A 14,175-nucleotide genomic window follows, 5' to 3' on the forward strand; every position below is an offset into this window, starting at 1 on the left:
ATTTGAAAACAGGCTTTGATTCTGTAGGAAGGTGCTATGGGGCTGGAAGAGAGACAGATGCCAGCCATACCTAGAAGCAGAATCTTTAACGTGCTGAAAAAAAGTGAAATTGTTCACTACAGATGATCTGGTAAGCAAGGTAAGCACTGTACTTACCTTGCCTATTGGATAATCCGCCCCTGCACACGTCTTGAAAACCTAAATTTTCTCGAACTGAAATTCTGATACTTATAATTCCAAGAGCAACATCTTCACACGTAAGATTTGTAGTAATTTAAAAAGCCTGGTGAAGTTTTTGATATGTAAGCTGTTCAGCGATACGGGAAAAGATTAGCTAGAGATGAAGGCCTCCCTTCCCCCGCCTTGTTATTCATTTGGGGACAGTCAGGCCACTCCAGATGGTGTTAGCTAGTGCTAGACGGACATAGCTTTAGAGACACTTCAACAGACGAAGGGTGTAACGTCAGGACTTTGCTGTGCGTCGCCCCCCTCCCCCGCAGTTCCCAGGGTAGGAAGGTGCTGAGATGGAAGCCGAGGGACGCCCTCCCACCTGCCACCACCTGTTCCTTCGTTCAGCCCTCGGCTATAAAGCCTCCTCCTCAAAGGTTCACCCAGCACTCTCCTCCGACAGCCACTGCGGAAAAAGCGCTCCTTCCCCATCCAAGCTTCGGGAAAGGCTGCGTCCTGAAAGGGAGTCTAGGGCTTTCCCGGAGGACTTGAAAGGCCTTCCCCGAACCAGCCAGACCACACCTAACCGAACGAAGGCTCCCTTCTCTTTTTCGACTTCACTTTGGGAAGATGACTTTCTCTTCAGTACCTCAATTAGCTCTACATCTGGGCAACTTAAGAGATACCAACCTGGTTATCCAGTAGGACAGAGCGTCCAGCCCTGCACTCCCCCCTGTAAACTATTTGATTCCACGTGAGTTGCTTTCTCTATAACTTTTTTGCTAAAGGAGAGCCACGTTAGGAAGCGGTTCGGCAGACAAGCCGACACACAGGTGTTGTGCGCGCCGGTGAGCTCCGGGCTACCCTTCGCAGGACAACCATGAAGTCCTGCAAGCCCAGCGGCCCGGCGGCGGGAGCGCGCGTCGCGCCCCCGTGCGCGGGCGGCGCCGGGTGCGCGGGCACGTGCGCCGGGCCCGAGCGGCTGGAGAGCGCGGCGCGCAGGCGCCTGGCGGCCAACGCGCGCGAGCGGCGCCGGATGCAGGGGCTCAACACGGCCTTCGACCGCCTGCGCCGCGTGGTGCCCCAGTGGGGTCAGGATAAAAAGCTGTCCAAGTACGAGACCCTGCAGATGGCGCTGAGCTACATCATGGCTCTGACCCGGATCCTGGCCGAGTCCGAGCGCTTCGGCCCGGAGCGGGACTGGATCAACCTCCACTGTGAGCACTTCGGCCGCGACCACTACCTCCCGTTCGCGGGCGCGAAGCTGGCGGGCGAGAGCGAGCCCTACGGCCAGAGGCTCTTCGGCTTCCAGCCCGAGCCCTTCCCGATGGCCAACTAGGGCCGCGGGCGCGGGGGCCGCCGGGACGCAGCCCTCCCGGAAGTAGCCGACCGCGCTCGCGGTGGCCCCGGGTGCAGTCTTCGAGTAAAATTAGCAAGCTTGCAGGTTGCTTGTGTCAGTAGTCCTATGGAGGCAATAATTGGATTGCCTCTTGTTTTTTTCTTCTTAGGTGTATTTTGTAGATTTCATTAACGGATCTTATGAATGGTTTTGATTGCTGTGAAAATAATGCCTCCCCTCCCCCTTTCTGGACTGACTTTGAGGGAAGACAACCTTAAGGAAAAAAAAAAAAAAAAATGAGGCTATACTGGCATTTTAGTCCTCAGAGAAATAAATACTCAGTTTCTTAAACTTTGTAAGTTTGTCCTGTTCAGGTGAAGTTGCAATATCCATTTTTTGTGTATTCTCAAAATAGAGCGACTTCTGTGTAAATGCGTTTTTGCCTCGTGCAACCTGTGTGCATGACGTAGTCAGACTTTTTTTTGGGTAGAGTACATGGGCATGAGTGCTTTTTTTTTTTTTTTTTTTTTAACTTTGTCCACATTAAAATAGAGGTTTTGTAAAATGTAAATAAAACGTGGATTTGTTTTTCATCCCAAGTACCCTGCTAATTTTTTTTATTGACACCACAGGCTTGATTGGGGGGTGATGATGTTGCGAGCTTCCCCGAGTAAAGATGTAGAATGCTTAAATCTAATCCCGCCGGTTGGCAGACGTGTTTTTAAATACCTCGTCAAACAAGACCAGCTGAGGAGAGTACAGTAATTAATTTGCAAGTGTTCTCTGTCAACTTTGAAATACAGACATGCTCCTTTGGGTTTTTTTTTTTTTTTTTAAGATTAAATTGAAATAATATTTACTTTCAACTAGATATACACGTCCTCAGTACTTTGTTTTCCTTATTAAACCAACTATGGATTACTAATTCCTTCCAAATAATTGAAAATGACTTGTGGCATTTGTAGAGTTTGAGAAGGAATGAAATCAGTGCAAAAAAGAACATTGTGTTAATCGGTGAAAGGCTAAAAAATATCATGTTTTGGGTGTGGTGTCACAGCCCCTTCTCCGGACTGTACCTACCTTGTGAAAGGGAGCTGCACTTGACTTGTTAGCTTGCTTTCTCTCGTTCTAAAGGTACAAGTGAAATCCCCCCAAATAAGTGATTTCTTTTTAATCGTTACTAGTTGAGTAATAAAGCCTTCGCTCCTTTGAAAGCTAGTCAGAGTGGGTGGGAGCAAAATAGTACACATGGTATTGGTTTGGATTACTTTTATCAATTTGTTTCACCACTGGATGAATAAACAAAGCACTTGATGTGAAGTGACCTGGTGGTCAACAGCACTGCTTCCGTTTAGGTGGAATGTCTTGTTCATAATTAGAAAAAGCAGGACCCTAAGTAATCTGGTATGTGAAATTTGTTGCAGGTCAGCAAAAACGATGACATTCTCTTAATCTTTTTATTATGGATTCCAAAGCCTAACCTCAGATTAATTTATTTGCCATTAATCTGCGGAGGGTCTCTATTAAAACAAAATTATTTTCTTGGTTACCCCTAATAATGAAAATCCATTTGGTTTGTATTGAGGGAAATTGTCTTCCTCAGTCCATAAACTGATAAAATCACAAATGTATCTCCAGAAACACATTGGGAGACTTATGCGGAATTTCCCTTTCCTTCTGATTATCTGTTAATAAGCAACAGAGGGTTCAGGGCTTTGCTTCTTAAGGGCAAACTAGAGTAACATGTTTAACCTCTTGACTCTAAAAACTCTTAGAAGAGGCTGTAGCCTGGCAAACACCGCTGCTCTAAATGGGATGATACTGGGGCCTGCCCCTGGTCACACTCCACTCTGCAGCGTGCGCTTGGGTTAATGGCAGGACTTTTGGGGATCTGCGCTCCTCATTATTTGGGCACAGTGGTCTACTTACTTAAACCCTGCTGCTGTCCAGTCGATTCTGACTCATAGTGACCCGGTAGGACGAATAGAACTGGCCCAGAGGGCTTCTAAGGCTGTAAATCTTTACGAAAGCAGACTGCCACATCTTTCTCCTGAGGAACAGCTGGTGAGTTCAAACCACCGACCTTTCAGTTAGCAGCTGAACACTTAGCTACTTCACTACCAGGGCTCCTTACCCGTTGCCATCGAGTGAATTCCGACTCATAATTGGGTAGTGACCCTGTAGGACAGAGTAGAACTGCCCTATAGGGTTTCCAAGGAGCGGCTGGTGGACTCGAACTGCTGACATTTGGTTGGCAGCTGTAACTCTTAACCACTGTGCCACCAGGGCTCAGCTTCAGGGCTCCTTAGGCTCCCTAAAAAGCTTCATTAAGAACCCCAGTAAGTTTGTAGAGTTTGAGAAGAAATGAAATTAGTGTTAAAAAGAACATTGCATTAATTAGAGAATGGCTCAAAAATACATTAAGTATCATTAGCCATTTTTTCAGGAGCCCCTGGATGGTACAAACAGTTAAGTGCTCAACTACTAGCCGAGAGGTTGGTGGTCTAAACTGACCCAGAGGCACATAGGAAGACAGGCCTGGAGATCAGTTTCTGAAAGGTCGCAGCCTTGAGAATCCTATGGCACAGCTCTACTTACCGGCACACGTGGGATCACCATGAGTTGGAATCAACTCCACAACAACAGTCATTTTTCAGGAATGGTGCCACATCCCCCTCTCTGGACCATAAGTACCTTGTGAAAGGGAGCTATGCCTTTCACGTTATTTCCGTGGCTTCTAGCAAAGGGCCTTGTACAGAATAAACACTCAATACATATTTCTTGTTTGGTTACTAACAGCGCATTTTTGATGGAATAAATTAGCTTCCTTAATTGAAATGATGAGATTCTAATTCCATACCTTTCTTTTCCCATCCACACCCTCAGAAAGGAATGGGACTCTGTTAAGTATTATGCCTTTAGCTGCCTGCTTTTGCGTTTTGGAAATTTCTGGAAGCAACTTAGCTTGTACCAAATTCCTAAGCTTTCTGCCCCACCGAACGTACTAAGATTTTTTTTCCTGGAAGACATTTGAAGGAAAAAAGTAAATGGGTTTCAGTGATCAAATTCAATCTTTAATAAAACTCCTCACACTGTGTGCTGGGAAATCACCATCATTTATGAATTAGGAGCTTGGATAAAAGCAAGTGACTAAAAATTTTTTGAAGTCAATATTTATATGTTATTATACATAATATACCAAGCACTCTAAAAGCTGCTATAGTATTTTATACTGTTGGCTTTTGAAAATCCATTTTCTTTCTAGTTTAATAAGAAGGTATATTGAAATTCAAAAATTTTGTGCTTTGGCTCCCTTTTCTCAATAAATCAATAAATATTGTGAAGCACCTACTCATGCCCAAGGAGTCCTGGTAACACAATAGTTAAGCACTCAGCTGCTCATTGAAAGGCTGATAGTTTGAACCCACCCAGCCACTCCACTGGAGAAAGACCTGGTGATTTGCTTCCATAAAGATTACAGCCAAGAAAACCCTGTGGGGTAGCTCTACTCTGTCACATGGGATTGTCATGAATCAGAATCGACTCAATGGCACCTAACAGCAACACTCATGCTCAGGCTTATATAACATTGTCCTTACCCTTGAGGAGCTCATACTTAGCTAGGCAGCCAAGAAGAACATACATGAACTAATCAATAAGTTGTCCCAAACAGTATAGCTGATGCTCCAGCAGCGTGGTACCAGTGATATGTGCCTTAAGAGCTCCTAAGAGGGGGCACTAAATAATAAAAGGCCTCTACTGAGTTTTAGTTTGACTAGCTATTATTGTGGGCTCTCCCTAGCTGCCAGCTGGAGGTTGAGACTCTGTACCCCAAACTTAGAGCCTTGAAGAACTATATATAAGTAAATATAAGTATCAAGATGGAAAAGTCCACGTAAGCTGGTGGTTCTCAACCCTGACTCATTAGAATCACACCTGGTGGTGGTGGTTGTTAGTTGCCTTAAGTCATCATGGTGATCCTAAGTACAACAGGATGAAATATTACCCAGTCTTGTGCCATTTTCATGATCGTTGGTATGTTCAAGTCCACTGTGTGGCCACTGGGTATTTTGAGTGCCTTCCAACCTAGGGGACTCATCTTCCAGCACTATTTCGGGCAATATTCTGTTGTGATCCACAGGGTTTTCATTGGCTAATTTTTGGAAGTAGATTTTCAGGTCTGTCTTCCTAGTCTGGAAGCTCCACTGAAACCTCTCCACCATGGGTGACCTTGGTGGTATTTGAAATACCAGCGGCATAGCTTCCAGCATCATAGCAACACATAAGCCATCACAGTCCGACAAACTGCCAGGTGAGTGGTAAGAGCTTACAGGACAGATCAGTGATGAGAGCCTAGGCCCCACCCCAAGATTTCATTTAACCTCTCTGGAGCGGGGCCTGGGCATAGTTTTAAGTGTCCCCCAGGCGATGATGCTAATGTGCCACAAGTGTCGAGAAACAGTTAAACAATATCGTCTATGACACCATTAAGCTGATTACCAAAAGCCAGTTAAATTGACCTCTATTTGTATTATAATGACACGTGCAAAGAGCTGGAGATAGAAAACCAAAAGTGATGAACATGCTGGGCATTTCTTAAGTTGAAAGAACTGAAGAAAAAATTCAAGCCTCGAGTTGCAATAGTGAAGGATTCTACAGGGAAAATATTAAATGAAGCAGTAAGCATCAAAAGAAGATGGAAGTAATATACAGAGTCATTATTCCAAAAAGAATTGGTTGACATTCAACCATTTCAGGAGGTGGCATATGATCAGGACCAATGGTAAGGAAGGAAGAAGTCCAAGCTGCACTGAAGGCATTGGTGAAAAACAAGGCTCCAGGAATTGACGGACTATCAATTGAGATGTTTCAACAGATGGATGCAGCGCTGGAAGTGCTCACCCATCTATGCCAAGAAATTTGCAAGACAGTTACCTGGCCAACTGACTGGAAGAGATCCATATTTATGCCAATACCCAAGAAAGGTGATCCAACCGAATGTGGAAATTATTGAACGATATCATTAAAAATCACCACAAGTAAAATTTTGCTGAAGATCGTTCAAAAGCAGTTGCAGCAGTATATGACAGGGAACTGCCAGAAATTCAAGCCGAATTCAGAAGCGGATGTGAAACCAGGGATACCATTGCTGATGTCAGATGGATCCTGGCTGAAAGCAAAGAATACCAGAAAGATGTTTACCTGTGTTTTATTGACTCTGAAAGGCATTTGACTGTGTGGATCAAAGCAAATTATGGGTAACATTGCGACAAATGGGAATGCCAGACACTTTATTGTGCTTGTAAGGAACCTGTGCGTAGATCAAGAAACAGTCGTTTGAACAGAACAAAGGGATTTTGCGTGATTTAAAGTCAGGAAAGGTGTGCGTCAGGATTGTGTCCTTTTGCCATACCCATTCAATCTGTAGGCTGAGCAAATAATCTGAAAAGCTGGACTATATGAAGAACTCAGCATCAGAATTGGAGGAAGACTCATTAACAATCTGTGATATGCAGATGACACAACCTTGCTGAAAGTGAAGAGGACTTGAAGCACTTACTGATAAAGATCAAAGATCATAGCCTTCAGTATGGATTACACCTCAACATAAAGAAAACAAAAATCCTCATAACTGGACAGATAAGCAACATCATGATAAGCGGAGAAAAGATTGAGGTTATCAAGAATTTTATTTTACTTGGATCCACAATCAGTGCCCATGGAAGCAGCAGTCAAGAGATCAAAAGACACATTGTATTGGGCAAATCTGCTGCAAAAGACCTCTTTAAAGTGTTGACAAGGAAAGATGTCATCTTGAAGGTGAAGGTGCGCCTGACCCAAGCCATGGTATTTGCAATCACCTCGTATGCATGCAAAAGCTCGACAATGAATAAGGAAGACCGAAGAACTGATGCCTTTGAATTGTGGTGCTGGCGAAGAATATTGAGTATACCATGGACTGCCCAAAAGATGAATGAATCTGTCTTGGAAGAAGTACAACCAGAATGTTCCTTAGGAGCAAGGATGGCGAGACTATGTCTCACATTCTTTGGACATGATATCAGGAAGGATCAGTCCCTGCAGAAAGACATCATGCTTGGTAAAGTAGAGGGTCAGCAAAAAAGAGGCAGCCCTCAACGAGATGGATTGACACAGTGGCTGAAACAATGGGCTCAAGCATAACAATGATTGTGAAGATGGCACAGGACTGGGCAGTGTTTCATTCTGTCGTACCTAGGGTTGCTATGAGTCAGAACTTGATGGCACCTAACAACAACAACGCTCTTTGTATCTGCAGATCTTCAGAAGGACTAAGCTATCTTTTTCGTACATCCAATAAAATCAGTTTTTACTGAGGTGACCTTTTTATTAGTGGAGATCTAAAATTTCTGCTAGATATGACTCAGATGGGTTATATTTGGGATGTAATTAATACAGCTGTAGATTTCTACAGTTAAGGCTTAGTTCATTTAAATTTTGCCATGTTATAGTAACAGCAAAGCGTGGTTTTTGGATGCATTTGGGCACTGAATTTGGCTAGGGGCTGCTCCCTGCCTAGGTATCACTGAAGATATTTCCTGTTGCTACCTACCAGAGATAGAAATTTCGAAGTGCATATAAAGACAATAAATATATGACCTTTCTTATGTGCATATCCACACCCCTCTCTGGTCATAAAAATACTAGTAGGTATAAGCTTTAATAAATATTTTATTGAATTAATACAAGACTTGTGGATTGTTATTTCAAACTGGTAGTGTTTGCAAAAAAGACCTGAGCTGGAAGAAAGCTACCGGAGATCAAGAACTTCTGCGTCTCATATAATAAGTCTAGGACCAAAAAACAAAACAATACTCAACATTTAATTGAGAATAAATAAAATTTTATTTCATGAATAAAGAAACAGTCCATTACATCCTCTAAATGCCTTTAAAAACATCCAGGTTGAACTTAACACTTATTCTCAATTCTTCGCATTTTTTCTAATTGCAGAGTTTCCAAACAAAACACAAATCCCTAACAAATCTTTAAGAAAGCATGAGTAGGAAACAGCAACAGTGGCAGGGGGATGACGCAGTCTATCAGAATACAGTACCATGTACCTTCTGAGGAAGAATACAGTTTATGCTCACAAACATTTTGGCTAAGTGCTCACTGATTTTAAGTTCAACAGAACAGCTAACATGCACAGTGCAGGGAACAGGAATAAAAGCCAAGATCCAGTAAATGGTTCCTAGTAACAGAGGTGAAATATACAGTTTATGTCATTCATGCATTTCAAAATGGCCACAGTAATGGCTTTTCCATTAAGGTTTAATAACCAAAAAAGTACTTTAGAAAAGAAGTTGATGAAAGCTTCCTAAGATGGAAGCATACCATGTTGGTGAGCCTCCCGGGGCCTGGTGTGTGTTCAAGTGGAAAGAATTCATGCAGGGAGAGAAAGAAAAATCGTAAGCTTTGTCACTTGCTTCTCATTGAATTAAGTTTGCCATGGGTACTCCAGGACTTCTTACCTGAAGTGTGTGTGTGTGTGAGTGTTGGGCACATGTGCATGGTTTGTCAGTCCTTATGGATAAAATGAATCATCAGGATTAAATTCAGAATGCAAAAACAGAGACCAAAGAATATGCTTAGTTTTGAGGATCCATATTTCTCTGTTACCCTAAAGCTGATTCATTTCAGTGAAAGACCACTGACATGCTGGCATGGAACACTTCTTCATTAGGGTCTAGGATAGTTCAGTGGAGTTGTCCTGAACTGCTTATGCCAGAAAGAAATACAGGAACCTCCTTGCTATTTCTCTGTGCCCTAAGGAATCATCAGTTCCACCAGCTTCAAGCACAGAAGCGGGAGTCAGAATTCCCCTAGGCTATTCTGCCTATAAGGAGCCCTGGTGGTACAATGGTTAAAGCACTTGGCTGCTTACCAAAAAGTTGGCAATTTGAGCCTACCAGCAGCTCTGTGGGAGAAAAATTAGAGCCTTGGAAACCCTATGAGGCAATTCTACTCTACAGCCTGGGAAATCATATGAGGCAATTCTACTCTACAGCCTTGGAAATTATATGGGGCAGTTCTGCTCTGTCCGATAGGTTACTATGAGTTGGAATTGACTTGATGGCAGCAAGATTTTGGGTTTTATTATGCCTATGCTGAAATTAATTTCTCTCCGATCTGCCTGCCAAGAGCAGACAGGACATTTCTTGAATTCATTAGATTGTTCTCCAAATTTTTTTTAGTGCATAAAGCCTTGGAAGAAGCAATGTCACCATGGTGTACTACTACCCTTCTAAGGAAAACTGAAGTAGTGAGGCAGAAAGGAAATGTGAACTTTTAAAACAAACGAACTATTTATTTTGGAGAAAAATATTTTTAACATTTTCTCTGGAATAAAAACAAAACTGCTACCCCTTTTCTTTGGGGTCTCTAAAATAAACTCTTTGTAAGCATTTATTTATCCTGCCCTCCATCCTGGGAAAGGCTCAAGTATTTTGCTTATTTTACAGGTAAAGAAACAGAGACCCTAGAGTTATAGAAAGACAGAGAATGTGTTGGGAATTCATCTGAATTATTAACCACCCCCCCCCCCCCCGCAAAGGATTCACCTAAGAATTCCTAGAAATAAGGAGCTTTACTAACGCTTTGGAAACCCCGGTGGCTTAGTGGTTAAGTGCTACGGCTACTAACCAAAAGGTCAGCAGTTCAAATTCTCCAAGCGCTCCTTGGAAACTCTATATGGCAGTTCTACTCTGTTCTATAGGGTCACTGTGAGTCGGAATCAACTCGGTGGCAATTGGTTTTGTTTTGGTTGGTTTTCCTAATGCTTTGAAATATTTTACAGATTTTTATCGCGATACAGAGGTAATGAAGGGAGAAGGGCAGGACAAGAAACTTAAAGCTGGAAGTTGCAGAAACTAAATAAAAATTAATCAGAAAAGAAGTTAGCTCTGAAATCAAAATACTGGAAAAATAAAGCTTAATTTTTTAATTTTATGTAACACAAATTTTAACATTGTGTTAAAAAATACAGTTGATTTCAAATTGTTTCATCTGAGTTATTTCAAGGTTTCACTCTCCTTACAATACACAGTAAAATATTTGATGCTGCGTATACATGTACATTTATTAATCTTTTGGTAGACAGTCAGCGCTAGCATATGGCTTGTTGGATCCTTACACTACTAATTATGGGGGAATTCCCAGAATCTGGCTTTATTTGCAGATAACTCTCTGAGTAGAACCATCAGGTTCTCTGGAGTTTGGAACATTAAGTAATTCACTCTAACCACACTTTATGAAAATGACTCATGTTTCTTGTGTCTTATTATAACAAAACTATACTTGTATCTTCATATATTTCCAGTTTACACTGCTCACCCTCATCTTTAAATCCTATTTCGATATATCCCTTTTTTCAGTTAGGAGGCTGAATAAATTTTTATCTTAGAAAGTTAGAGAACATTCTATGAGAAGTCTACTGGGTTTGCTGGGCATTTTAAGAAGATTAAAACCCAGCTATCTTTCTGTTGACTCCAGAGATATTTTAACCATGTTATAACCCATGTAGTAATTTATATAATTTGAATAAGAATAACTTATAAAAAGCACTTTAAAATATCAAATATATTTGTTCATTTAAAAATTGGTTCACTCATCATTAAAAAGTAATCTTTAAACCTGGAAACTAGAATTATATTCTGAATTTTAGAGAAAAATGTACATTTATTTCAGCTTTAAATTGTTTATTGCTAAAGGATATGGAAATAGTTTAATTTTCATTATTAGGGAATTATTTTCTGTTCATATCTATTTTAAAATCTAGCAAATTAGTGTTTATATGCCTCTACAACATAGCCACTTTCTTTATGCTTACTCTCAGCATTATGGCACAATTCTCAGAGGACTGGAAGATGTGTTCTTTCTCTATTTCTTGTAATTTCAAGGCCATCGCTCTTTGGAGTTTGAAGTGGCCGTTATTTACATATTACAAAAGGCAAAGTTTATGGTTCTCTAATACCAAGTATGCTAACTAATGTAATTAAACAGAAATAAAAGGCAAACATATTTTTAACAAATATGCAGTTTTTTTTTGCACCGCATGGATTTTTAAACACATGGTATTAGCAAGTTTTTAGCATACTGATGACCACTGCACTGTCAAAGCTTAGAAGATACTTTGCCTTCTTCAAGCAATGTTGCAGTAATTAGCTTTCTTAATGTTGATCCACTTAAAACAAGAAAAGGCAATTAGTGGTGAAAAGGACTACAACAAGCTCCATCGCAATCTAAGTAAATGTGGACCTTACTGGTAAGGCACGTGGCTTTTCAACTCAACCATAAGTGGAAATGCTTTGAGTCCAAGTTACCCAAGAATCCTGGAAAGGACGTTGAAAAACGGCCGTTATGAATAGATTTGCCTACATTTATAGCTTCTCTGGCAGCTTTGAGTTTACAACAAACTTATAAATAGCCCATATACAAACAGATTTAGGCCAGAATCCCAGCTTGGAAGGTGTTTTGGGGGTGTGTGGGGAAGAGGAGGAAAGGAAGCAGCTGTGATCAACAACCACGACTTAGGATGGCGTACCAGCGGAAGTTTCCTAGACCTCCTCTCATGGCCTGAATATTTTTTACTTTTCCAACAAGTTGATCCATTAGAAGGTGATGGAAGTGGGAAAGCAACTGCTTTTAAACGTGTGGCACCTTTGTGAAATTTCAAGACTCTCAGGCATTCAGAATATGTCCAATGGGCTGCTCCCCCGCCCCCTCAACCGCCAAGCCAAGACGCACGGAACTGAAGTTAGGTTGTTTTGGAACATGAAGCACGCTGGCAGCGTGGGACGGGTGTAAGATGGGTCAGGGTACAGTAGTGGGGATTACAGAACATGGGCCACAGAGCATCTGGGGAGAAAGACACAGAACTGGGGATAGGTGCAGAAAGGACCATAGCTAGTATTTAGCGTTGACATAAAAAAGGAGAAGGAAGTAGTCTTACCTCTCCTTTCATTGCCTGCTCTGCCTGGATTCCTCTTCTCCGGGTCATGACCCAATCTAGTGTTATAGATACTATAATTCAGTCATGAATTAAATGGGCTTTTCTGGGCTTCACTTGGAAGCCTAGCATGGGGTCAGAAAATATAGTTTGAGTTTTAAAAGAACAATTTACAAATGAACTTTTGGAGGGCAACCCCTTTATCATTTGAGGATTATCCAAATGAATCTATCCCTCCCTACAAAAGTTAGTTTTAGATGCCCCTGGGAATTATTTTCCACAGTATGTGTCAGTCAAATCCCTAGCTCAACCCATCGCTTGTCTCTTGACCACTGGATTCTCCCTTGGATACCTACAAAAGGTAAGTGAGGAATAAAAAGAGAAGGATGCTCTTTAGCCCGTCCTACCATTTGACAATTCTGACCCATACCTTATTTTGGCAACAGGGTGCTATGGTTCAAAAAGGTGGCTTGGTTTTAACTGTGCACTTTCTTCTTCCGTATTCTCTCTAACCCCCGCTTCCATGACTGGCCAAGTTACGAAAAGCCCTTCATGTTTGCAGAGAAGGATGGTTTTGGGATCTGTACAGCTTTTGGAGATAAAGGGCCAGGCAAATTGCATCAAATTTCTCTCTTTCCCTGGTCTATTTCTGTACATTTCTGAGCTTCCACTGGGGGCTTTATCGATGCTACATGCCTAAGGCTGTAGCGCAGAATAGCAGAGTCTAACAAGGCCAAGGGCTCCCTGAGTGGTGCAAAGGGTTAATGCATTTTGCCGCTAACTGAAAGGTTGTAGGTTGGAGTCTACCTAGAGGCCCCTCAGAAGAAAGGCCTGGTGGCCTACTTCCAAAAAAACTAGCCATTGAAAACCCTATGGAATATAGTTCTACTCTAACACACATGGGTCACCATGAATCAACTGACTTGCTGGCAACTGGTAATAAGGCCAATGTGTGTGTTTATTTCTACTTTCCAGGCATGCACTTCACGTGCAACAAGGAGGGATTACATTCTTCACTGATGCTAATACCGAAGCCTCATGTCATTCTTCATCCCCAGCCTTATGCCCCATTCTGGACCTTTCTGAGTTAAGTTCTTTGATCCAATTATGGTAGTCAAAGGATTCCTCTCAACCTTGGCTGCTCGTTGGAATCACTTGGGAAATTAAAAAAAAAATTCTGATGCTTGTGTCACAACCCCAGGGGTTATGATTTCATTGATTTGGGGTTGTGGCCCCAGGCGTTGGGATTTTTAAAAGCTCCCCAGATGATTCTAATATGCCACCAAGGTTAAAAATCACTGCTGTAGACTCATTTCACTTTATATAGAAACACGTTGACTTACACAGAATTTTAAAGTTTAATTTAGGTCAATAAGTATTTATGGAGTGCCTCCTCTGTGTAAGGCACTATACCAAAATGTCAGGCAGAGTCCATATCAATAGGTTGCTAAAATCTAGTGCAGGCCAGAGTGGGCTAGTGCAAGGGGAGGGGACAGGCAGGTACACAGAGACTGTGTTTTATTACAAAGTAATCTCTTCTTCCAGACTCGAGAAATATGCTACAAGTTTTCAAAGAAAGTAGAATTATATTTGGAACGGGTGTAGGGGGATCAGAAAATATTTCATGGAGGTGGTGGCATTACGGACAAACTTTAAGGAACTGATAAGGTCTGCACAG

At 41.9% G+C, this 14,175-nt stretch overlaps 1 protein-coding gene across 1 annotated transcript; it reads left to right on the top strand.

Annotated features, from left to right (window-relative positions):
* The first annotated feature begins 1,048 nt into the window (after window positions 1–1,048).
* On the top strand, window positions 1,049–2,015 carry ATOH7 (atonal bHLH transcription factor 7). The gene has a single exon (XM_049855524.1). It carries the CDS (start codon window positions 1,049–1,051, stop codon window positions 1,505–1,507), a length of 459 nt encoding a protein of 152 aa, XP_049711481.1. The 3' UTR covers window positions 1,508–2,015.
* Window positions 2,016–14,175: the final 12,160 nt, after the last annotated feature.

The sequence above is a fragment of the Elephas maximus genome, chromosome 16, assembly GCF_024166365.1.
Source record: "Elephas maximus indicus isolate mEleMax1 chromosome 16, mEleMax1 primary haplotype, whole genome shotgun sequence".
NCBI classification, from domain to species: Eukaryota; Metazoa; Chordata; class Mammalia; order Proboscidea; family Elephantidae; genus Elephas; species Elephas maximus.

Bases quoted from the DNA above. Each gene is read 5' to 3' on its own strand.
- ATOH7 (XM_049855524.1), top strand. From the start codon at position 1,049: ATGAAGTCCTGCAAGCCCAGCGGCCCGGCGGCGGGAGCGCGCGTCGCG.